This window comes from Marmota flaviventris, chromosome 2, assembly GCF_047511675.1.
Source record: "Marmota flaviventris isolate mMarFla1 chromosome 2, mMarFla1.hap1, whole genome shotgun sequence".
NCBI lineage: Eukaryota > Metazoa > Chordata > Mammalia > Rodentia > Sciuridae > Marmota > Marmota flaviventris.
In genome coordinates, this window is record NC_092499.1 from 97,924,822 (window position 1) to 97,950,911 (window position 26,090).

The 26,090-nt window shown below is 33.2% G+C and overlaps 1 protein-coding gene across 8 annotated transcripts in view; it reads right to left on the reverse strand.

Moving 5' to 3' along the window:
• Gabpb1 (GA binding protein transcription factor subunit beta 1) overlaps nucleotides 1-26,090 on the reverse strand; it is a 61,135-nt gene that overhangs the window by 5,863 nt on the left and 29,182 nt on the right. For 2 of the 8 annotated variants that reach the window (XM_027924956.3, XM_071608239.1), the window contains exons 2-8: nucleotides 23,137-23,244; nucleotides 17,187-17,354; nucleotides 15,642-15,836; nucleotides 14,279-14,426; nucleotides 13,856-13,969; nucleotides 6,342-6,527; nucleotides 3,405-3,520 (exon numbers count right to left, since the gene is read on the reverse strand). In XM_027924956.3, coding sequence (XP_027780757.1) covers nucleotides 3,405-3,520; nucleotides 6,342-6,527; nucleotides 13,856-13,969; nucleotides 14,279-14,426; nucleotides 15,642-15,836; nucleotides 17,187-17,354; nucleotides 23,137-23,244 — 1,035 coding nt within the window. Of the gene's footprint in view, nucleotides 1-3,385; nucleotides 3,521-6,341; nucleotides 6,528-13,855; nucleotides 13,970-14,278; nucleotides 14,427-15,641; nucleotides 15,837-17,186; nucleotides 17,355-23,136; nucleotides 23,245-26,090 lie in introns of all 8 variants that reach the window. The other 6 variants (XM_071608242.1, XM_071608241.1, XM_071608240.1 and 3 more) reach the window with 6 other exon arrangements.

Here is a 26,090-nt window from a genome sequence, read left to right on the forward strand (position 1 = left end):
TGGTTCAATTATAACAAATATTATCTTGTTTTTAATTAACAAACTATTCTTGACATACATCCACACCTACTCATTTCCAAATTGTCCATGGCTGCTTTCTCACTATAATGGCAGAACTGAGCAGCTGTAACAGAGACCGGCTCATAAAGTCAAAAAATTTCAATCTGGTCCTTTTACTTGGTCTTCTTTGGTCCTGGAGAAACAAACTATCAAGAAGAAATACAACTACAGAAAATTTAAAATTTTAACAGATCAAGAAAGATCTGTTAATAAAAGAAAAACAGATTGGAAAAAATTATAATAAACATTGACCTTACAGAGGTCAATTTTTAAAAGAGCACTAGGATCCTGATCCACCCCTGGTTAAAAGACACAAATATTTCATTAAAAATAACAGGGTTGGAGATGTAGTTCAGTGGTAGAGTGCTAACATGAAAAAAGCCCTGGGTTAGCTGCCTAATACCATTAAAAAAAAAAAAAAAAAAAAAAAAGTCTACTAGAAGAAAAACATATGCCAACCTCAAAAATAAACAAACAAAATTCATTATTAAACTTACTTTTCTCTAATCTTTGTGACAAAGAAAGAGCAAAGGTCTTTCCTGAATTCACACAACTATGTAAGTAATAAGAGAAAACCTAAAAAAAAAAAAAAAAAAAAAGAGAAAACCTAATGTACTAATTAATTACATTAACTCCCTCCCATGTATACAAGAGTTAATTTCAGTTCAGATCAGGATATTGTTTCTTATTTATGGAAGAAAACTGTAAATAGTACACTTCCTTCAAAAATATCTTCAATAGAGTAATATTATCAAGAGGTAGTAACAGTTACATACACTATTGGAATTCAGTGTCTTCTATTTTCCCTTCCAAAATACAAACTCATTTCATTCCTTTATGTTTTTACAATGCAGATGTAAAAGTCAAAAAATTTAAAATAAAATTTCTACAATTTGAACTAATTTTCCCAGAGATTACTGGAGAAACCTTTTCATTGTTGGATGGAAAGCTTGTAAACATAAAATTCTTGGCACCTTTGTTATAGACAGTCACTCTGGAAATTATGGACACGAGACATAAAACCCACACATCAGATTCTATATGTTAATCTTTTAATTCCTTTACAAGTTTTTAAATTTCATCATTATGAATATTTTTAGACCACATAAATCAAAATGCAGCCCTGTGCATTTCAAAGTGTCAAGCCAGTCTCTATCCACTAAATGCCAGTTGTATGCCACTAATCATAACCAAAAATGTCTCCAGACACCACCAAATGTCCCCTGGAGTTAAAATTGCTCCAGTTGAGAATCATTGCTTAACAGAAACTCTTTGGATTACAACCAAGTTGTTACTTAAGAAATCAGTGTAAAAGTCTGCTAGAATATATGCTAGAATATGAATTCAAAAGAATGACTTTATGTATTATAGAAAAGTGATTACCTGTTTTGATATAAACACTGGAGGCCATCTCTTCATTCTTAACTCTAGCCCACCTCTACTACCTATACTCACTGTATATGTCAAAGTTTCTGTGTAATAGCCCTTAAGAAGTCATGTAGCCTTGGCTTGGATATTTCCAGTGACAAAAAATAAGATTTCCATTACCAGAAAGTTCTATTAAAAATAAAACAAAACAAACAAAAAATACTCTTCTTTATTCAAGCGAAAACTCTATCACCATAAGTTCTCTTTCCTTGGTCCTAGTATTAATACCTCAATTCCTAATTTCCTATTATTTGCAATCATTCTCCCTAATCTCTGAAAAATTATAAGAGAGGAATCAGGATGAACTTCTGAGGGAAACAGTAATGTTCGCTGACTTGTACATAAAGGTACAGGCTGCACACTCATTGTTTTAAAACATAACTTATGGAATTGAATAAACTTCATCTAATAAAAATTCAAGTAATTTAAAAATACTTTATTAAAGTTCATAACAAATATTTTTACCTTATATGCATGAAAAAGATGATCTGACAAATCAGGAAAGTATTAAATAATAAGTATAGCTGATATGTTCAATGGAATAAATTGTTAGCTTGTGAATAAGACATTCAATATGCATAGCACTTTGAATTTTGAAGCAATAAAACCACCCACACTTAACAATTAAAGTCATCATTTTATCAGATATTCTGATTAAATCATCAAATTCTTTTTAACTCAATCATATATTATTTGTAATTAAGGTCAAAGATGTACAGCCTGATATTTAAATGAATATGAGACCAGGAGTAGTGGCATACACCTGTATCCCCAGCTACTTAAGAAGCTGAGACAGCAGGATTTTAAGTTTAGTAACTTAGACCCTATCTAAAAATAAAAAGGAGCTGGAAATGTAGAGCACCCCTGGGTTCAATTCCTAGTACCATAAAAAATATAACAACAATAAAAGATATATGTGAGAAGTGTATTTTAAAAAATCTCCTTTTTCTGATAACAAGAATCTTTTAAAAGAATTACTAAATGCTCATCAAGTTTACTATACACATATCAGATACTACCAATACATATATAAGAGTATGTTGACTTTTAAAATTCTCATTAAAACCCTAAAATGAGATATTATTATTCTAAATTCCAATTTGGGAGAAAATAAAACTGAGACCAAGAAAGACAACTTGCCTAAAAGTTGACAGATCAAGAGACAATATTCAAATCCAGATTCTCTGATTTCATGTTCAATGTTGATTACACTACAGTTTCTCTTTCAAAGTAACTCTCAAGAATAACTTGTTTTTTATTCGTAAGTTCAAGGAACATAATTTTATTAATAGTCGTGCAAAGAAAAAACTGAGGTAGCTGTGGTTTGGTTACACCTACAAACTGGTTTACACTTTCAAATTAGTTTGAGAGAGGGAAAAAAGAAGTTGAATTCTATCAACAATCTAAATTAATTTCCTTCAAGATCTTAATGGTGAAATAAAAAGTTATTTATTGCTTTTAAAAACAACCCATCCAACAAACATCATCCTTTTTTTAAAATAGCCCCCTAGCCCAATTAAGCATTTGCATTTCATTTTTGAAAGAAAAAGAATTTTTAGTCAGTATATAGTGACATTTTCCTTTAATGACTTGTGAGAATGGTATAAGTTTAACAGAAAATAAAGGATGGAATGCAAGAACCAAAGACGTCCCAATGTTATCAGGATGACAGACTCTGTTACAAACAAATGCTTTACTCACTCATTCATTCATTCAATATTTATTTATTGAGGGCTTACTATATGTATAAGACAAAAAAAATTAAACAAAGTGATAACACTATGCACTTTCATTCTGTATAAAAAACAACATGGTCAATAATAAATATATAAGACAAAATAATAATAATAAAGAAAAATAAATTGAATTTATTTTGGATGACTGCCGCAAAACACACCGGGTAAAAGACTCCTTACTTCTATTTCTGCAGATTCCACCCGGTTTTCAATTATTTCGATACATTGTCTCTTAGCTGGTGGTTCTTCACTTATAACAGTTTCTTCAGCAATGTCTGTTGCTGGTACTGTTAACACTAAAATGAAAAGGTGTACACATTACTTCATTCTCTCAGAGAGGTTTAGAATTAATAAAACTAGTCTTGACACAGTTGATGCTACTCACCTAAGTATATTCCAAAACAATAATTTCAACATACTGATTTGCTTTTATGAAGAGGTCTGTACTTGTCTTTTTTGCTTTCTTATTTTTTTTTTAACTGAAATCTACTTATTAAATTATCTACTTAAAAACTTTTATAGATAATTTATTAATATGTCGCAAAACTCAAAACAATATTTAACCAGTTTATTTTGTAAGGTTTCATACCCATCCCACTAACATAATCCCATCCATTACTTTCTTGTGTATTATTCCTATATTAATTTATATAAAAATAAACATGAAAATATATGAGTAGCATACATACAATGCCTACATTCAAACATATATACAATATGTTGTTCTACATTATCTTCTTTCACTCCCTACATTTACAGTATCTTACATTAATACACAGAGCTTCCTTTTTTCAGCTGCATAATATTTCATCATATGGATACACCATTATGAATACAGTTTATAAACTTTATTTTCCAATTGGATTTTGTCGCCATTTCTTTGTAGCTCTTTATATAAATGTAAATATTAGAAAAGCTGTCATTGCTTGACACAGCACTACAGGACCACACAAGTAAAAATCTTGCAAAACAATTTTATTGATGAATGGGGAAAATTACAGTTTGCTCTATGATTTTTTCCTAAATTTTTGTCAAACCATTAAAAATTCCCTTTCACTTATAAATGTAAACAGAAATTAGAAAATGGCAAAATTACTATTTGAGAACAATAAAATTTAAAACACTAGAAATACTGAGAAGAAAAGAATGTTCTTTCTATCATATTACATTTATCACTTTATTTATTTATCGTTTTATTTATCACTCATGATGAACTAAGAATTTGTATTTGTTTCACTGGACTGTCTATATACTCTACATATTCATGTTATCTATACATTTTTAAATTAGGGAGGCTTTAAATTTTTATTTAATTATTTAGTAAGGTCTTCTCAGTGTGCTTTTCCCCCCCAGAGTTTTCCTTATTCTTCTTTCCCCCTCTCCCTGTCAACATAAATTTTAAAATTCATTTGCATAATTATAGGGGGAAAAAACCTGTTGATTTTTGCTATGGGCTGAATTGTGAACTCCTCCCCCAACTCCAATTCATGTTAAAGACCTAACCTACAGGAACACTAAATGTGACTGTATTTGGAGATAAGGCCTTTAAAGAGATTGAAGTAAAATGAGAACTTATGGGTGGATCCTAGTCTAATATTATTGGTGTCCTCATTAGAAAAGAAAATTAGGCACATATAACACACAAAAACTGAAGTCAATTAAGTGAAAAAATATAGCCAGAAGGCAGCCATCTACAAGCCAAGGAAAGAGGCCTGAGAATAAACCAGACTGGACAACACTTTGATGCTGGATTTCTAGCTCCCAGAACTGAGAGAAAATAAATTTCCACTGTTTAAGTCACCCAGTCTGTTTTGTAACAGTCCTATCAAACTAACAGTCCATTTTTCATGACATATTACAACTATAAATTAACTCAGGAAGAATTGAAAGTTTTACGATAATGAACCTTCACTTTGAAAAGCATGGATTTTCCCTTTATTTGTTCATCAATGGTTAGTCTGTAAATGTCAGGTTTTGGAGACAATTTTATATCTGCTTTATACAAATATTTGGAAATTTTCCTCTTTTTGAAATAATTAGTTCTTCAAAGCTTTTGTGGAAGCATTTGGGCTTAATCCAAACCTTGGACCAGCTGTCAACGGATGTCTATAGAGCGGGAGAGAAAAGCTCCCAAGCTTCATAGGTCAAGAGTTTCCTCTTCTTTGGCTATAGCAACAAAATTTTTTCTTGAAATCTGGTCTCTCTTTAGTGCCACAGCTCCTCTGTTAACTCAAAACAAAACCCAACTTAGAAGTTCTATCTCTAGCCTTGCCCCCCACCATTTCCTTCACTGCCCATGAAGAGGCACAGTCTTTACAATTCTGGTCATTTCCTTAAAGGTTTTGTGTGTACATACTTCTTTGGCACTGAAGGGTATGCTTGATCAGATAGACTCTTTCTGCACCTTTTCTCTCTGACTCCTCAGTATTCATTCCTTATTCTAATTTAGCCATGTATGTACAGTCCCTATTCATGCTGAGGCTCTATTCTTATCGGAGTGTATATTTATTGGTGATTTCTGAGCTCAATCCTACTCTTTCCTTGATAAACCATTGTGGGTTTTCATGTGGGTCCTCTTGTCCTGGCTGCAAGGGTCCTATATGTTTTGAACAATGAACAAAACTTAAAATGTGGGAATTTGAGGTTTTCTCAGCCTTTCAGTTTCACTAAAAATGTAGCTGAGGCTTTTGTTTCATCTATCTTGTTACTCTTTGTGGTTTTCAAGGAGAAAAAAAGGGGAGAGGGGACTCACAATAAAGTTTCTAAAAGTTGTCACTATATTCCTACTATAGGGACTTGTTTTTCAGTAGTTTTCCTTATGTGGTATTTTTAAAAGTTCACATGATATTCCAATTGTATAAAATGGCCTGCGAATTTATTGTCCAGTGCTGCTTTGAATTATTTTCTGTACTGTCTGTGTTGATATTTAAGCCCATTTTCCAACCAGAATACTTTGGAGCCAATTTCTTTCCACCTGATGCATACTCTGAAAAAGTAAGTTAATTTTAATATTAACCTAAATAAATAAATACTAGGCAATCATGTCTGTTATAATATATCACAATTTCCTGAAAATTAAAAATAAACACAAACTTTAAGTAAATGTCCACTACTAACCTTGCTGTCCATCTGGCATGGTCACAATGATGGGCTGACCTATTCCACTGGTTGGAATGGAGTGCAAATTTCCAAGCTGAATTCCATCTGTGACTATTGTGATGACTTGTTGACCCCCTGAACTAACTACTTGCTGAATTGCACCATCCACAGATTCTGCAGTAACCACTTCTTCTGTGGCCACTACTGGGGGGGGAAAAAAGTAAAGTAAAAATTAGTGAACATATCTAGCAGTATGAATAGACATTTAGTTTTGCTTCTTCTGCTACTTTTGCTTTCTCTGCTTCTTTCTTATGCAGGACAACTTTTATAGTTTTTAAACTCAATGTAAATGGCTGGATTACAAGTGCTGCAATTTAAAATAATAGTTTCTTTTCTTTTTATTTTGAGACAGGCTCTCACTAAGTTGCCCAGGCAGGCTTCAAACTTGGGATTCTCCTGCTTCAGTCTCTGAGTTGCTGGGATTATAGGTATGTACTACTACACTTGGCTTTCAACTACCTTCATGAGTGTGTTTAAATAAACAGTTTCTCTTCTTTTTCAGGTACAAAATGTATAAAATCTTCTAAAATCATGACAAAGGTTCTGTCTACTCAATAAAATTCCATAATTCAAATTGGTTATATTCCATTCATATTTACATATATGAGTTGATATACAGAATAAATAGTATTCCCTTTTTTGATTGAGTGAGCAAGGATTGCTTTGATAATAAGCAGCATACAGATCTGGTACTATATGATAGTAAACAAAACAGTATTGAAGATTAACATAAATAAAATCCCAAAATATGCTCTTAGTAATTTGAGAGGCTCAAAGGATTCTGGCAACTAAAAACAGCACTTCTGGCTCTGCCTGAGTAAAGAAATCACAAGTTAATACTGCCAAAATCCTTTTCTACAAGCAATCCTATATTCAACTACTGACCCCAAAAGACATGAAACGGGAAAATTCATAATTTTGGTTTTTTTTAGCTGTAGATGGACACAATATCTTCAATTTTTTTAATGTGGTTCTGTGAATCGAAACCAGTGCCTTGCACATACTAGGCAAGCACTCTACCACTGAGCCACAACCCCAGCCCTCATAGCAGCTTTTTTAAAATAGTAAAAACTAGAAATAATCTACATATTCATTGACAGTAAATAAACTGTGGTAGAGTCATACATTGGAATACTACATAATAACTAAAATGTCTATATGCAAAACATGGATGAATTTGATAAAAACAAAACTGAGTTATGTAAAACAGATATGAGACTAAATACACTGTCTGCCTTCTATTTAGGAATTGAGGAAGCATTATGCAGAAACGATTATTTTGTGATAATTCATCAAATTGGACATTTATTATCTATGGACTTTCCAATATACATGTTATATTTCAATAAAGGAGCATCAAAAGGAATAATAATAGTGAATGGATTATTCATAATGAATTTTTAAAAATCTCTATATAATAATATTTTGTAGGGCTAGGATTGTGGCTCAGGGGTACGTGTAAGGCATTGGGTTCGATCTTCAGCACCACATAAAAATAAAGGTATTGTGTCTACCTACAACTAAAATATCAATGTTAAAAAAATACATATAGCTTGTAAAAAAAAAGGAGGGGGGGAGTCAAAGATCTTGATAGAAGATATCTATCGAAGAATGACAAATTTGAAAAAAATCACTTTAATATAATAATTGATTCAAGCAAAGATCACTAGTGAGTGATAAAAGCACTGGTGAAATGTTTGGGGACAACAGGATATTTAAATATTCTCAAAGTATTTCACCAAAGACTAATATTGGTTGCAAAGGGGAAAGAGTATCTTTAAAGACCTGGCAGTTACCAAATGCCATTATCAAGTCTGCCTGATATTATGTGCCTCATGATATGATGCAATAAGAGGTTACAAAATATCACTGTGTTCTTCTGAAAGTGTTTGACCTGCATCTATCTATTAAGAAACAAATGGGGGGGCTGGGGTTGTAGCTCAGTGGTAGAACGCTTGCCTAGCACATGTGAGGCACTGGATTTGATCCTCAGCACCATATAAAAATAAATGAATAAAATAAAAGCACAGTGTCCATCTACAACTAAAAATATTTTAAAAAAAGAAACAAACAAACAAACAAATGGGGGCCAGGGTAAGAAAGGAAAATAGGAAGTAATAGGATCGAACTCAGTGCCTTGCACTGCAAGTACTCTACCACTGAGCTACAACCTCGGCCCCTCTAAATAACATTTTTAAAAACCTATTATTCAAGGCAACACTTACACAAAGTGCAATTTAATAAAAGCTTTCTCTACCCAAATCAAGCTACTGTCCAGATATAACATTTGCTCTTGAGTTGCTACCAACTCACAGCAGAACATCATGGATAAAAATGATTCTGGGTTTATTTCAGAGAGAAAGACCACAAATATATGAATATATGGAATGCTTTTTTTTTTTAGGCAAGATAAATGCCAGGATCCTAGTTTTCAAGAAGACAAACTTGTGGCAACAGACCTGGCTTCCACCTTGTCACAGCATTATTTGATAATCAAGAATCACAACACAAACCATAGAACACTCAAAATGCAAACAACCTTTGTTTTGAGTGCTTTCATTATTTTTGTTTGCTTTAAACTATAATCAAATTTTATCATGAAGCACTTAAGGAAATTTCAGGAAGATAGTTACAAAATAAAATACCGGGCACTAAGTAAAAAAATATTCAATAGGACAACTATTAAGGCTTTCAAATGCATTAACTATTGCTTTGATTTTTTAAAAAAAATATCCATATGAAAAAGAAATGTTCACTGGTTGAATACTAAATATAAGTAGTAATATTTTAAAGCATAATCATAAGAAATTTCTGAGATCACACGCAATCAAGATACATCTCAACTTTCATCATTGCACTATTTACAATGACTGTCATTAAAGTAAGAGTTCTTGTCTTTCATCTAAAAAGCTTTCTTTTCAAGTTGTGCAATGGTAAGGTATTTAAGAAAAAATTAAAAGGAAACTAATTATGGAAGAAGACAAAGCACCCTCCCCCAACCTTAAGAATAACTCAACAATAAAATGTTGAAACATGTAAGAATAAAAGAGAAAGCCTAAAAATTCTAAAAAGGATTTTATATAATATGTATGTGCACATATATATTTTTCCAAAATACAAAAACCTTGGATAAAAAGTAACTGCTATTTCATAAATATTGGTTGATCTAATTCTGAAGTCAAGCTCTAATATTTAAAAAGAGCTAGATAACCTACAGCACCCTTTGAAAATAGTTGGGATCTCTTATTCAACATGACTTTTGAATTATAATGCCATAAAACTAAAATAAGGCAGGGAAGAAAATTATCTTTGTAAAAGACTGAAAATTCTATTTGTAATATTTAAACAATAAAATAAAAACTTCATTGAAGAAAAAATAACATTCAAAGGTATTATGCTTGCAATCAAACCTGAAATTAAAAACAAAAAATACCTCATGAGGCCCAGGTACTTATGCCTCTAAAGTCAATTCAGTTTTATTACCCTATGTTAGGAACAGACCAAAAACCAATATGTTAACAGGTAGGTACCTGTTAAACTACACCATTAGGGAGAAAGGAAGGAACTTACAGCCTCTACCTGACGTATTACAACACCTTTGAAATACCATCTTACAAGCAATTAGCAGAAGTTGCTCTGAAGACAAAAAGAAGAGTGATCATAGATTTCTATTTAATATAGGAATGATAAGGACTGCTAGAAGTATAAAACAGGGGTTTCATGAAATGGTGTTTTAAAAGAACCTGATATTTACATGGCAAAGATAAGACCTACCTTCCTCCTCCCAGCCCTTAGTACTGGGGATGGAACCCAGCGGGTGCTTTATCATGGAGCTACTTCTCCAGCCTTTTTTAAAATTTTGAGACAGGATAGTCTCGAGTCATTGAGATTACAGGCACACACTACCACATCCTGCAAGACCTACATCTTAGGCAACTACAGTTTCTAATTCTACACCTAAATAACTCTCAAATCTATCCACTTCTTATCTCCTTGTCAAATCCTCGCTCATGCTGCCATTATATGTTGTTCCTAATTGATTGCATTAGACTCCTAACTAAACGCCCTTCCAGAGTCTTCTATGCCTGCCAAAATGATCACTTTTAAAGTTCTCTATAATCTTACTTTCAACCCCTATGTTATTCTCCCTCTCACTGGGTTCAGTTGCATTGGACTCTGGGTCTCCTTGAAAATATAAGCTCTTTCTGTCTCAAAAATTTCACGTCTCTCTCCTCCTGATATGTTCTTCCCTCAACTTTTCCCTAATTTCTACTTAATCCTTTAGGAAGACTCCATGACTCACCAGAGTAGCCTGTAACCTATGGCAGAAAGACAAGAAAACGTGATTGCCTCTGTTTATGAAGACTGTACTCCATTTTCCTAAGGGAAAAATGTGCCTGCAATCCCCAAGCAGCTTTTATTCTTCTGTCTCTTCATTTTGGGAATGGCTTTCAAAATGAAATAACTTCCAAAGTAGTATGGCTTGGAATGTGTTCCTATCCATTCTTTAGGCCAGCAACTCAACACCCACCCCTCTACAAACTCTTCCCAACTCCAGCTGTTCCCTCTGAACAACAGTAATCCAGTGAGATATTCCAATCATCAAGCCTTGACAAACTGCAATTCTATTTGTTTATAAAATCAAGAAGATAGCACCATCATTTAGTTGTGCAACAAAAGCATTTTAATAGACTTCATGAGATTCTCACTGGACTAACATTAAAATTTGTTTTATATGCCAAAAATGGTCCTACTGTAGTCATGGAAGTGCAAGGCTTACACACACATATGAAGTAACAACTAGTGTAAGCATAGTTCTTACACTATATTTTGGTCCACAATCATTTTAAAAAGGCATGACAGGAACAGAACACTTAGTTCAATAAACTATTACCAGAAAAAGTTACAGATACATCTTTGAAGTAAAAGTAGGAATAGTGATCATTTTTGCTTGATATGAGACAAAATGATAACCACACAAGTACTTATTTCTATTGCAAACATTCCAAAAGAGACCAGTCCACAGATCACCCAAAGAAACGTATAAGAAAGAGTACACTGACAGCCAGGCAGGGTGCCGCATGCCTGTAATCCCAGCGATTTGGGAGGCTAAGGCAGAAGGATCATGAGTTCAAACCCAGCCTCAGCAATTGAGGGAGGTCCTAAGCAACTCAACTAGACCCTGTCTCTAATAAAATATAAATATAAAAAAGGGCTGGGGATGTGGTTCAGTGGTTAAGCACACATGCATTTAATCCCTGGTACCAAAAAGAAGGAAAAAATAAACTATATAGTGGTCAAAGACACACAACTTGTGAATTTGTCAGACTTTGACCACAAGCCTCTGTTCATCACTTAGTAGCCACATGACCTTAGGAAAAACTATTCAACCTTCACAAATCTATTTCATCATATGTAAAATGAAGACGCTTCTAATACATTTTGCAGATCCTAAGATGCTCTTGAAAAATACATATTTCTAAAATCAAAATGAAAGTAATGATTGTTGGGTAAAGAAACCAAATAGCCAAAATGAAAAAAAAAAAAAAAAAAATTTGTGGCAGATTTATCACTGCCTGAGCAGGTACCAACTGAGTAAGAAGATATATTCTTCAGCGCAACTGTGGCATAAGTACTGGGTGGCAATATATTTAACTGAACTTTTACTTAATTCAAGCTCTTAAAAATCTCTTCAAAAGGATTCTATTATGATATAGCATTGAAATGAAAAGTTATTATGCTCATAGAAGATTGTAAGGTCACATGCAATAAAAGTCAACTGAAATTCTGTCAGACTAGACCATAAAAATTTTCAAAGATAGGAGAAGTTAAAAAGGTTAGTATAACCAATTTAAGGAGCTAAAAATCTAAATGTCAGAACTTCTAGCTGACTTTTAAGAAAAGCTATTGAATTTCAGGTATATGCTTTTTTTTTTTTTTTGGTACTAAGTATTGAACCCAGGGGTGCTCAACCACTGTGCCACATATATCCCCAGCATTTTTTGTTTTGGGTTTTTTTTTTTTTTTGTACCAGAGATTAATCTCAGAGGTACTCAACCCCTAAGCTATAGCCCCAGCCCTATTTTGTATTTTATTTAGAGACAGGATCTCGCTGAATTGCTAAGTGCCTCTCTGAGTTGCCGAGGTTGGCTTTGAACTTGTGACCTTCTGTCTCAGTCTCCCAAGCCACCATGATTACAGGCATGCGCCATCACACCTGGCAAGGTATATGCATTTTAATTAACAATATTTTCAAGTTTAACCAAAGAGAAGCCACCAATAAAATAGGTTTTTTCTTTTTATCTTTCTTCTCTCAGGTGCCAGGGATTGAGCCCAATGCCTCACACATGTTGACCTTTGTGCCTCGTTCAGAAATCAACTTTCTTTGACAGTTTCTGTATTTTCAAAGGTGCTAAAAAGAGCCAGACATACATTCATTATAAAAGCAATATGCAAACATGATGATGCATATATAACTGTTAATGGCCAAAAACAATTCAGAAAAATCTAGACTCCCAGATAAAAAGACTTAGATTCAAACTTTATGTGATGTAAGAAGCTGGAGAATTACTAATTAGTTGAAAAAAGAAAGGAAAAAAAGAAAAGGGTAGGAATTATTTTTCTTCCAAGTTAAAAAAAAAAATCCAATATTATTTACCTTAAAGCTTTTCAGTGAGGATCCAGTGAAATCATAGGTAAAAAATTTATAGTGGTGCCCTTGCACAGGGTAAGCAGTCAATGACTTGCTACTGTTATTATTAAACTTTTAAAAAACACTAATTTAAAAAATGACAATAAATTATTCTTTACTTTTATAAACATTAATCCAAACCCAATGGCTTGAACTACCATAAAAAGACTATTTTTTGGAGTTTTAAAAATTTCCTAGTTAAAAATAACTTACACAATAATTACAGTAAGAAATATTTTAAGTAAGTATGAGGCAAACCTTATCTGAACCAGCTATTCACCAACACTGCACGTCCTCATTTAACAGGAAACCCTTTAATAGTAATTTTTATATACTATCTCCTAGTTCTGTCAGACATTAAGATCTTTGTAGCATTCTAAAAGAACTGACAAAAATTAAATATATGAAAAAATAGTAAGTTCATATACATTTATTTACTTAAAAAAAGTCACCAATTGATAAAACAAAGGCCAACTTGGGTAAATAGACATGCTTTCTGTAAAGCATACAAGTTTGTTTTTTAATTTTAATTAGTTGTCAAATTTTAATATTCTTTTGAAGTTCACATTTTCAGCTTCCCATGAAAAAACAGAATCTGGAAACATAGAAGACATGTCTATAATCAGCTAGAGCTGAGTAGTACATGCCCCTGCCTGGCCCCACTTTTTAACTGGGCATAATCTCCACCCTGCCTAGTTTTGTCTTTCATGTTACCTTCCCAGCCTTTGTAAGTATTTGAATCTGCACCTTTTATTGTACATATCTGGCTTGCTTTTCTAACCTGGAGTTTCTGACGAATTGGATAACGGAGCAGAGGCTTCAGCTAAGGCAGCTAACGTAGCTAATACTGATGTAGAGGAGTTTCCAAACTGAACAGCAGACACACCCGTTTCATCTATGAGAAAACAGAAAATAGATTTGAATTTTCAAGGAATTTAAACCAATGTATATTTCTCATACTGTTTTATTCAACTCTTAAATGATGTTTGGAGGCATTAGTTTTTGAAAGGTAATATTATAGTACATTTTGTAATATTACCTTTCTTTAGATTGTTTTGTTTCAGAAAAATGTTTATGGCTAATACCAAAGAAACCAAGATGGCTGATATAATCTTACCCTTATTCTTCAACAGTCCTTGCTTAAAAGGATGGATACCTACTAATGCATAAAATCCCAACAGCTATCCTATATGCATCTCAATACCTGTTGCCTTGGATGAATTTTCTGAAGATACCAGACCTGTTAGGTTCACCACCCCTCCAGGTCCAATGATAAACTGTGGTGTTGCAGCATGTATCGTCACAGTGTCAGGACTCTCTGGGTTTGTGTTGATTTGGTTCTGCATAGCAATCTAGGGGAAAAAATCACCACAGTGCTTTCAGAATTATAGTCAGAATATTTGGTACAGATTCTCAATGTAATACAAATATGATTTTATAGGCGCATTCTCTAAGAAGAAACATAATACAAATGGAAATGGTTTGATCATTGGAACACCAAGAGTGTAGTATTAAAACATAGATATGAATTTATATATTTTAATCCCCTGTTGAGTAAAGCAGAACAATTCTATTAGAGGAGAAATGGGTATCTGAAAGCTTTTATAGAGCACAGGAAAACAGGAGATTGAAAGATATCCTGTTGCTCTATAGGTGTGGAAATAAGAATTATTCAAATTGTTCCCAATCTTCAACTCCAACCCTCAAACTGCACTCTTAGATACAAAGGAATGAAAAAGGCATGGTAAAATTCATTTTCCTGAACATAAAACAGCTTTCAAGTAACTCATGGTAGTTAAATGAAGTCAGAGACGACAGTTCCACTGGGAGGAACAAGAAGATAGACAAGAAGAGGCAGTAAACAAAGAAAATAATATATCAATGTTGTCTAGCTGAAGAAAAAAGAAGTCATGTTGGTTACTAGAAAAGCCAAATATACCCATTTCCACAAACAATTTTTTTTTTTAAAGAGAGAGTGAGAAAGAGAGAGAGAGAGAGAATTTTTTTAATATTTATTTTTTAGTTTTCGGCGGACACAACATCTTTGTTTGTGGTGCTGAGGATTTAACCCGGCACACATGCCAGGCGAGCGTGCTACAGCTTGAGCCACATCCCCAGCCCCACAAACAATTTTTTTTGAGGACAGTGAAAATAAAAGAAACAAATCTGAATGATAAAGACAGCATCACTTACTCAAAGGATGTCATTACAGTTGCTATTTATTTTTTAATTTTTATAAAATAATTTAAAACAGACTTTGAAAATCCATTTGGTTTTTCAGCAAGAATAATTAATAAAATAAGCTACCTAGAGGGTAATTCAGAAACTTGAAAACACAGAAAAGTAATCACCTTATCTAATTTTCTATTACATAAAAAGACTGTGTGGTCTTACCATCGGGAAAATGAACAGTATTGAACTAAGAGGAAATGAAAGAAAAAAGACTGTCCAAAATAACTGAGTCCAAAATAAAAAGCTACAAGCTTTAAGTAATCTACAACATAGAGATCCATCTACCTGAACAGCTTCCTTTTGTTTGCTTTCTTAAAAATTAAAATCCAAGTTACCTGTAATATTTCTGCTAAATCTTCATTTCCATTGTCTATTGAAATATCAAATGCAGTTTTACAAAATTTACTTTGCGTGTGTACATCAGCACCATATTTGATTAAAAGTTCCACCACCTCTTGATGATTGTGTTCTGTGGCCCAATGCAGAGCTGTCATTTTTAACATGTCCTTTGCATTAACGTCAGCACCATGCTACAAAAAAATATTTCAAAATGAGAGATTGCTAAAACATGGAAAACAAAAATTCCCGACATGATAATACTAGTCACTATGCTTTGAAGCAAGAACAAATACCATAGTTGATTTTCTGTGTTAAACATGCTTTCTAGCAATTACCCTTTATCTCTCCCTTTATCATTCTTCTTTCATGCTGATCTTCCTACTATTTTCCTTCTCATTTCTTGAAATGAGGCAATTATTCTTTTAGTTACTCAACTACAGGCATGAAGGGACAGGAATGGCATAAGAAGTGAAGGAAAACTATGAGCACTTCTCCAAACTCTTTTTAATGTTGTATTAGAATTGATCCCCTAGTTCCTCATTTACACAAAATCACCCTTTGCTTTCAAAACCAGCACAACACAAGCAATTAGAAGGGAGCTATCTAGTTATCCAGTATAATCACCAGTAAACACAGGTGGTTATAATACAGCTTATCAGAATAGAGATATGTTATATGTGTAAAATAAGCACTGGAATTCAAAGACTTAGTACCAAAGAAACAGAATGTAAATTATCTCAATAATTTTCAGATCAGTTCATGTTGAAATTATAATGTTTTGAATATTTTGGATCAAAAATAATATTCATTTTTACTTTTTGAATGTAGATACAAGTATATCTAGAATTACATGTAATTTGCATACATGGCTTACATTGTATTTCTTTTGGATAGGTTCATCTAAAGACCAGAATAAAAAAGACCAAGAATAAGGACTATTGCCAGGTGTGACGGCACATGCCTATAATCCCATTGGCTTGGGAGGCTGAGGCAGGAGGATCACAAGTTCAAAGCCTGACTCAGCAATGACGAGGCACTTAGCAACTCAGTGAGACCCGGTCTCTAAATAAAATACAAAATAGGACTGGGGCTGTGGTTTCGTGGTCAAGTGCCCGAGTTCAATCCCTGATACGCATCCCATGTAAAAAAGAATAATGTTGCAAAATTTTCTACAACACATTTTTGCATCTAGATAATTAAAGGTAAATCCCCATTTATATTACCTATCAATTTGTTAATCATCCAAGCCTAATGTTCCCTTCCATAGGCATTTGGACTATATTGACAAACTTGTTGTTGTCCCTTACCCTAAGGACTTTCAATTGTTTGACTTAACTAAGAATATACCTAGAGAAAGTTTTCCCCTCACAAAAGAAAAATTTAATTTTCATTTGATGGGCTTATACACCAAAAAAAAAAAAAAAGAGAGAGAATCACCACAGGTAAAACACTAAGTAGGCATTCAATAAAATTAGCTCCCTCCTCCTTCTTATAAACTCATAAGAAGTTTCAATAGCAAAGACCAAAAAAAGAAGACATACCTTAAGCAAAACCTCTACTATGCTGGCATGGCCCTCAGAAGCTGCCATGTGTAATGGTGTTCGGTCCACTTTGGTTCTGGCATCCCTACTTACACCAGCTCGCAGTAGTACCTCTGTGGTAGAATAATGCCCATATTGTGCTGCAAGATGAAGTGGAGATGTTCCCAGCTGTACCACAGGAGAAAAAAAAAAAATCCAAATTTATGATTACTTTTGCTACACATGGTGGCACATGCCTGTAATCCCAGCTACACCAGAGGCTAGGCCACGAGGATCCCAAATTCAAGGTCACCCTGGAAAACTCAGTGAGAGTCTGTCTCAAAATAAAAAATAAAAAGGGCTGGGGATGTAGCTCAGCGGTACTCTAGGTTCAATCCCTAGTACCACAAAAAAATAAAAATAAAAAATATACAATTACTTTTAATATATCACTATAATTTATATGCTATATTTTCTATTTATATAGTAATCTGTATATATGGTAATCCAAAATGAATTACTAGATTTAAGCTTATCATATCTTCATGGAGGTCGTTAAGAATTCTCATACAATTATCAGTGAGGAAGAAAAGTCAAGCATTTCCTTTAATTCAAAATTTCTGTAAATAACAACCTAAATAAAATTAATTTCATTAAGAATTAGAGATAGAGTTTCAGAATTTTTCTGAATATTGGAATATTTTCTTTATACCAGTCATACAAAACTTGCTATAATAACTTCCTTTCATCTATAAAATTAATCTCAAATAAATTTAATAGTGTAGAATTTAGGTCAAAACTTTTTGCAGAGTTTTTAAAAATATACATAAACAAGACTATCTCGATGATCTTTTCTAAGGGGTTCATGTAGTCTTTTCTCAAAGGAAAAATCTGAAATGCATTTGTCAAAGTTAAGTCCAGAGAGACCCAAACAGAGCTCAGTTCTGAAATTAGACCCACAGTATCTAGCCATTAAACTGACATCCACAAAGTACAAAGGAAATTTTAAAATATGAGCAAAATTTAGAAATGTTGTATCACATGCATTTAGAAGCACAGAAAATCCCTACAACTCTTGATTATCAAAACACTGATGTTCTAAGGAGCTCATATATTTCACTAGAACATGAAATTTGCTCAGATTACCACTGTAATAAAAGCACCTAAAATTTTTAATCACTTTCTATTGAACACATTGTTCTAAGACCTTCACATACTAATCTCATTTAATCTCTTCATAGCATAAATACTATTACTATCCTCATTTAGCAGTAAAAGAACCTAAGGCACAAAGAGGTTACTAATTTGCCTGAAGTCACACAACAAATAATCACAATACAAAGTTAGGTATGTGCTCTCAATATGTGATAAAAATTTAAATTATTTACCTTGGGAATAATTTTTTTATTACTACAAAAACACGCATTTTTAAATGGAAAAATCATTCTAGTAGAACAAAGGAAATTTCTGAACAATCCTTTCTTTCTCCATGCTTTGTCATATTTTCCTAAAACAAACTCTTTTCTAAATTCTTTAAGTACTTCAACAATCCATTGAGCAACTATGGCTCTTTCTTAGTGTGATATTAAGGCTTACTTTGTATTTTTTGTTTTATTCCTGAGCATTTCCCCTTTTGGTTGATGATGAAATATATATATATACATACATACACACACACACACATATATATAATATATATATCTGTGTATGCACACATACATACATGTAGTTGAAAAAAAGGCAGACATCTGTGAAAGTCAACACCACAGTCCAGAAGTAAAATATTGACAATAATTTAAAATCTTCCCACACAACAGTCTCTAATCACAAAGACAAGAGATAAATAATACTCAAAACTTTGTGACAAACACTGCTTTTCTGTGTACCATTTATGCATTCTTAAATAATATATTTTGGTTTTGCCCATTTTGAATTTTTTTAAACAGAATCATACTGTATTTTCTGTCACTTGCTTTCCTTTGCTTAATATTATGTTCTTAAGATTCACTCATTAATGAGTACAAACATAGTTCACTAACTCTCTATGATATCCTACTTAGTGAGTAATTCGCAATTAATTTAAACAATATACTGATGAATATTTGTATCATTTCCATTTTTGTTACTATGGATTACAATGCTGCATAATGTACTCTTATGTGTATCTCAGAAATATGAATAAGATTTTCTTCTATTGGAAATATTCTTAGAAATTCAACTGATAGGTCACAGGGGTATGCACATGCTCAAATTTATTCAGTACTGCAAAATTATCCTCCAAAACAATTCTACCAATTCAAACTTCCACCAGAAGTATCAGAGAGTTCCCAATTCACCATCTCTTCACCAAGGCTTTGTACTGCCAGGCAATCTTTGCTAATCCAGTACAGAAGAATTTCTTAATTTTACTTTTATTTGCCCAATTATTAATGTAGTTGATCATCTTTTCATGTTTATTGGTCAATCCCTCTCTTGGGAAAGTATCACAGTGAGTCATTTGTCTATTTTCTATTTCCTTGTCTGTCTTTTTATTACTTACCCACAGGAATACCTTATGTACTATGGATACTAATCCTTCTTATAACCTTTTTGTCTTGATGTACTATAGGATCACTAAGTTTTTTTTTTAATTGTTGTTGTTGTAAGAAAAAGAAAATGTTTTATTGCTTTGCAAGCAAAGGGGAAACACAGGGAACTCCTGTCCTACAGCCTGTGATTCTGCCCATTATAGGGAACAGGAGATTTTTAAAGAGGTGATGCAGATAAATGAGATAAGGGAAAATAGATCAGGAAGGAGAAGATCAAGGTGGACAAGGTTAGGGAAAAGAAGATCAGGGAGAAAGTCAGGGAAAAGAAGGTTGGGAAAAAGAAATGAGCTTTTAAAGTCACAAGGAATATACTCAAATCATCAACTGAACCCGTTACATTTCTCCACTGTCAATTTCTAGCCTTCATTTCTATGAAAAGAGGGTGACGACATCTCCAAGCTACTTCCTGCTGAAAGCGGGCAATGAATGGGGATCTTTAGAATGGAGACTTTTTATTTTTTGCCATTCTATCTTATGGGTTTTTGTTGCATAGTTGCAAAGGTGGAAGAGCAACAGAGAAGTAAAGGGCAATGATGAACAGGGTAGTCAGAATGGGGCAGAGTAGACCTAGTAAAATAGACTTAGTATCTTTTGGTATCTAAGAGAAAAAGCTAGAGAACCAGTCAGTTAGGCCTGTCCCCATCCCATCCATAAGGGAGGTGTGGTGGTCAAGGATCTGTTGTAGCCAGGTTGCTCACTGCCTGATCTTCTCAATACTGGTCCCCACCTGTGAGGAGGTGTTAACATAAATGCAGCAAGACATATTAGCTAAAGCACAACTCCCCCTTGCTTGGACAATAGTCTAATGTCATAGAGTTATCTAGAATTACCTTGGCCAAGGAGTCCAGATAAGTCTATAAATTTAGATGGACAAGGTATCTCATTGGCCAAAATGTAACAGATTTCAGAGGACCCAATGGTGTGCCCCAATCCTCCATGAAGATAACAAGGTGTAACCAATAAGTATTCATCACTATCAGGAATTCCAGCAAGAAGGTCCCAGGCCAGTTGAATAAAGAACTTTAGGGAACTTCCCCAGTGAGCTCATTCCTTCAAGGAATGAATTGAAAATGGTGTCACTAAATTGCCTAGAAAATATTGGGTGGGAAATGTGAAGTTTCTGAGACATTTGTTAGCCCAAATTTTACAGATGAACACATGTCCCTTGTTCTCCCTGATCTTTTCCTCAACCTTCTCCTCCCTGATCTTCTTTTCCCTAAACTTCTCATCCCTGATCTTCTCCTTCCTGACCTATCCTCCCTAATCTCATTTCTCTGAATCACCTAGTTAATTTTACAGATGAACACATGTCCTGCAGGGGACTATAATGTTCTTATATATGGATTTATTTTTTTTACAAAAATGATCCTGCTGAAGATTTGTTGGGCTACTCAAATCTCTGGGTTATCATCTTTCATCAGTTCTGGAAAATTCTTCATGACTGCCTCTTCAAATTATTTCCTCCCAGTTCCCCTCCTTGAGGATCTATGGTTAGATATATGGTAGACTTTCTTATCTTTTATGATTCTTAGTGTATCACTTATATTTTCTACTTATTTTTTCTGTCTACAATCCATATTTCTTTTCATATTTTATCCTCCAGTTTACTAATTTTCTCTCTAGTTGTGCCTAACCTGTTACTGAAATTTAAAGTCCTTAGTAGTTGTTGTAACCTTTTCAGCAGGTTATTGTTCAAGTTGTTTTGTGTTTTTATGTTTATTTTTAACTGTTTGTTTTCCTTCAAATTTCATTAGTGGATATGTTACCTTGTTTTTATTTTTTATACTGTTTTCCTTGCTCCTCCCCACCCTCTGCCAGGGTTGAGGACCAAACTCAGGGCCTTGTTGAGAACCAAACTCAGGACTTGCTAGGCAAACACTCTGCCACTAAGATAAATCCCCAGCCCCTCGTTAGTGAATATGAAACCTGGAATAAAGGTACCTTACTCTAGAAAGGATATGTATTTTCTTCTGCCAGAAACCTGAGGTAATTCCTAGTCCAAAGAACACTTCAAATTTACTTCTCAGTTTACAAAATACACAGGTATATGAGTTCAAGTGCAAACACATTTAAGGAATGGCTTGTGGTTCTAAATTTTCATCAACAAAATTTTCCTTTTCTCTATTAGTCCCTTGGGTCAAGTCAGGTCATTTTCTTTGTAACACCCTATCACATGAAAAGAAAAGGTGAGGGTATTTCTGATTTACCTTTACAGGCTGAAGGTGCAGCTTGTTAGGATTACAGAATTATGGAGAGAGGGATTTCCTATCAGATCTCTCTCTCCATGAGTAGCCCCAGCCCTTTGTCTTCAGAACCCCACACTAGTGAAGTGGGAAAACCAATAATAGGTAGATCTACATTCAGCAAATGTTCCTAGGGGAAAATTTCTCTGAGTTCCAGCCTTCACTTAGTTCTTCAGGTTGACAATTCCTTTCTTTCTAATTTAGCAGCACATTTAAGATTTTCTTGAAAATAGCTAATGAAAGAATCTTTATTTCTTAAAGACAGACACTGAAATATCTGTGGAAGAAATTATATGGATTTTGGAATCTGCTTCAAAATAACACAAAACAAAAGAAGTGGATGCAATTATAAAGGAAATAAGATCCATGATGATTTAATATTTTTTAAGTGAGATAAAGGCTATGCAGGGATTGAAATTTATGCCTGAAATTACAGAATAAAAAAAAATTACATGGAAAAAAAGGGGGGATAAGTAAAAAAGGGGGAAAAAATCAAAATCTGGACTTTATAATTGTTAACAGAGGATTAATCCAGATTTCAAGTCCTCTATATTTCCAATACCATGCCTTTTGATTTATCCCTGGAATTAAACAGTTTGGGGGAATTTGGGTTTTGTTTTTTAGGGTTTGTTTTTTTGTTTTTTTTTTTAACCTTCCCACAATCTTCTTCTATAGTGATCTACAGTGATCAAATTCCTTTCTTCCCCTTAGGTCATGTTTATAATAGGTTGTACAATTATCAACTGAAATACAAACTTTTTTTTTTCTTTTTTAGAAGTTACATTTCCTATCTTTATCTGTTACGTTCTGGATTATAATTTTACCTGTGTTATTTAAAAGACCTTTAATTTAAATCCTAAGCAGATACATATTATATTAACCCCATATTAGTGAACTTCAAAGCCTAAAAGAAAAACTTTGGTGACAGAATACTCACATAAAATTGTCCAGTATCAAAGACAATTATACGAACCATTTATTTTAAAAGTTACTTATAATTCTAAAAAATAAAAACAAATTTGCAAAAAAAAAAAATCGTTTTTTTAACCACTTAAAAGTACTGACAAATTTTTTATCTGGAAAAAGTCAAAAATGAGAAGCAGAAGAAGAAGAAACCACAACATTAAAGTTATTCTTTACCCAGTCTGTAGTAAAAGGAGCTCCATTTGCCATCAAAATACGAACTTCATCATCTTGACCTGCTCGTGCCGCTTCTAAAAGCTTCTTTCCCAAATCTACCAGGGACATCTAAACAAAACATAGATGAACTGAACATCAAAATCTATATTTATATATGACATGACTTTTCCCCTCTTGTCTTTATTATTAAGTCCACTTTCAATTATCCCTTCAAAAGGTTACAGTATGGTTAGTTTAATCTACAGCTGGAGATCACACAAAAGCAATTTATATTTGGATGTTAGGAATATATTTTCCTTTCTCATTAAGTGTTTACCTAGAATAAAATGAAGTTTGAATTCTTCAAATATAGCTGGTAAAAGTAAGTTATCAGAGAAAAGGTAGTCTAAAATTTAAAATTAGCAACTAACTCTTTTCATTGGAGAAGGTGTAGTAATAAAATTCTTCATAAAAATAAAGTATAAGACACTGTGTTCTATTACTGGTGCAAATTTTGTCTTCTTTGTATTGGGGATTAAACTCAGTGTTTTACCACTGAGCCACATCCTTATTGGTGCATATTAAACTGAATCTACTACATTTTTGCAATAGTGAATGTATTGAAATTTTATTTATTTATTTACTTACTTATCTGCTGTACTGGAGACAACACCAGGGATACTCTACCATTAACATACATTCCCCAATCCTTTATATTTTTAGACAGGGTTTCACGGAGATGTCGAAGTTGGCCTAGAACTTGCAATTCTCCTGCCTTGGTCTCCTGAGTAGCTGGGATTATAGGTGTGTGCTACAGCACCTAGTTGTGTTTGGAATTTAAAATAAATATTTTCTGCCCTTTTACATGCAATGAACATTTACATTCTTCCAGAAAAGGACACAATTTGTGTTCCGTTAAAATACTATTAAAAAAAAAAAAAGTCTAACCGTTATTATGATTAGACCATGTGTCTCAGTAGGAAACCAGAAAGAATAATTTGTGTCTTGAATTTAAGAGATCTGACAGAGTAATGTCCCAGCCTAGAGTGTGCTATGTGTATGTGATATCTTCTTGAATAAGAAATATTTAAATATAGGTAAGAAAAAGATCATGACAGGAGTATTTAAGTAAAGAAAGATTTGAATATCAGAGACACTTAAGATTCATGAGAAGATAGTTCTTAGGAAAAGAAAGTTTCCAGACCCAGAAAGACTATTCAGCTAGAGAACTACCCAATGATATTAAATAACATCCTAAAAAAAATAAAACAGGTAGTTTAGGCCAGAGGGGAAGGGCAATATGAAACCTGTGATTTATATAAGAAAAATGTGTGTGGGATGTGAACTTGTCTCAAAAAACAATAATATACTCTATGAGGGTTAGGTAAGTGGTCAAGGGAAAATAAGTTGTAAGGAAGGAAAGACAGGTTGATTAGCGTATCCTAATAATAGCTATTACTCTAGAAGGGAAAAAAAAAAAGGGTGCGTGTGTGTGTGTGTGTGTGTGTGTGTACACACATGCGTGAAAGAGAGAAACTGGCAGAGTTTGGAAGATTATTTCTGCCATGAAGGAATAAAATGTACTACATAATTAAAAATGATTTAAGAAAATCTAAAATGAATAATTATATTAAAAGATGTCCCTAAAAGTATGAAGAATTATGCTATGCCAGTGTTGTATTTTTTTGGTAGATTCTATGAAATGAGAACAACCCAGCAGAGGAATAACCAGGAGTAGCCACTAACATTAGAAAACTTGCACAATAACTAAGTGAGATGTACATCCAAAACAGGTTTATCAGTTACAGGGCATGAGATAATTTCTTAGAGTTGTTCTCTTTCATACAATAAAAATAATTCACATGGGGCTGGGGTTATGGCTCAGTGGTACAGCTAGCCTCCCACTTGTGAGGTCCTGGGTTCAATCCTCAGCACCACATAAAAATAAATAAATAAAATAAAGGTATTGTGTCCAACTGCCACTAAAAAATAAATATTTTTTAAAAATAATTCACATTATATCCTATGGTGAGGAATAAGAAAAATAACACATGTATTTAAGTTTTATGTGGGGTTTTCTAATGTGCTTTTTTTGGTGACAACTGCAGCATTTTCACCTTCAAATTGATCTCTAATGAAGGCTTTTTTCTAAAGAATATTTTGTGACTTGATAGTAAAAATTAACATTGGGGCTGGGGCTGTGCCTCAGTGCTACATAGAACACTCACCTAGCACTAGAGCACTCACCTAGCAAGTGTGAGGCCCTGGGTTCGATTCTTAGCACCACATAAAATAAATTAAAAAATAAATATATTATGTCCAACTACAACCAAAAAAATAAATATTTTTTAAAAATTAACAAATTCAAAAGGCAAAGAATCTGCAACAATACTTTCCTATTAAAGATAGCATAAGGACAAAGGAAAAATAAAAACTGACTTCTCCCCTATATTAAATATAGTAAAATGTAAATTTGCCACATTAACACACACTCTATATTTTAATAAGCAAAATTTCATCTAAATCTGGATCTACAGTGAAATACATCTTTCAAAATGTTTTTAAATATGTTTTGCACAAGTAGTATCAAACCAGCTTGCATTCTTTCACCATAGGTAGTGCCAGATGGTTTAGATGGATATCTTTTATAAAGTGCTAGTTTAGGGCTTTTCTTCATTTCTGAATTAGATTGTATTCCTTTCTCTGATATTTGTAAACATTCTTATTTACATTCTGGATATTAGGTCTTTTGTCAAATACAAAATTTTGAATATCTCCTTCCCGAATCCTGATTTTTTTTTACTTCAATCCCATGTTTTTTCTTTAATATCACATATTATCCTCTATGGGTAAATAACTGTTACGTTTCATAAAAATGTGAAACTTCTAGGTATTAAAAAATTGAAAATAAAATAATCAAAGATGGAAAAAGAATGAATATGTTTACCACAAAAATTACTGAAAGAAAATTAAAG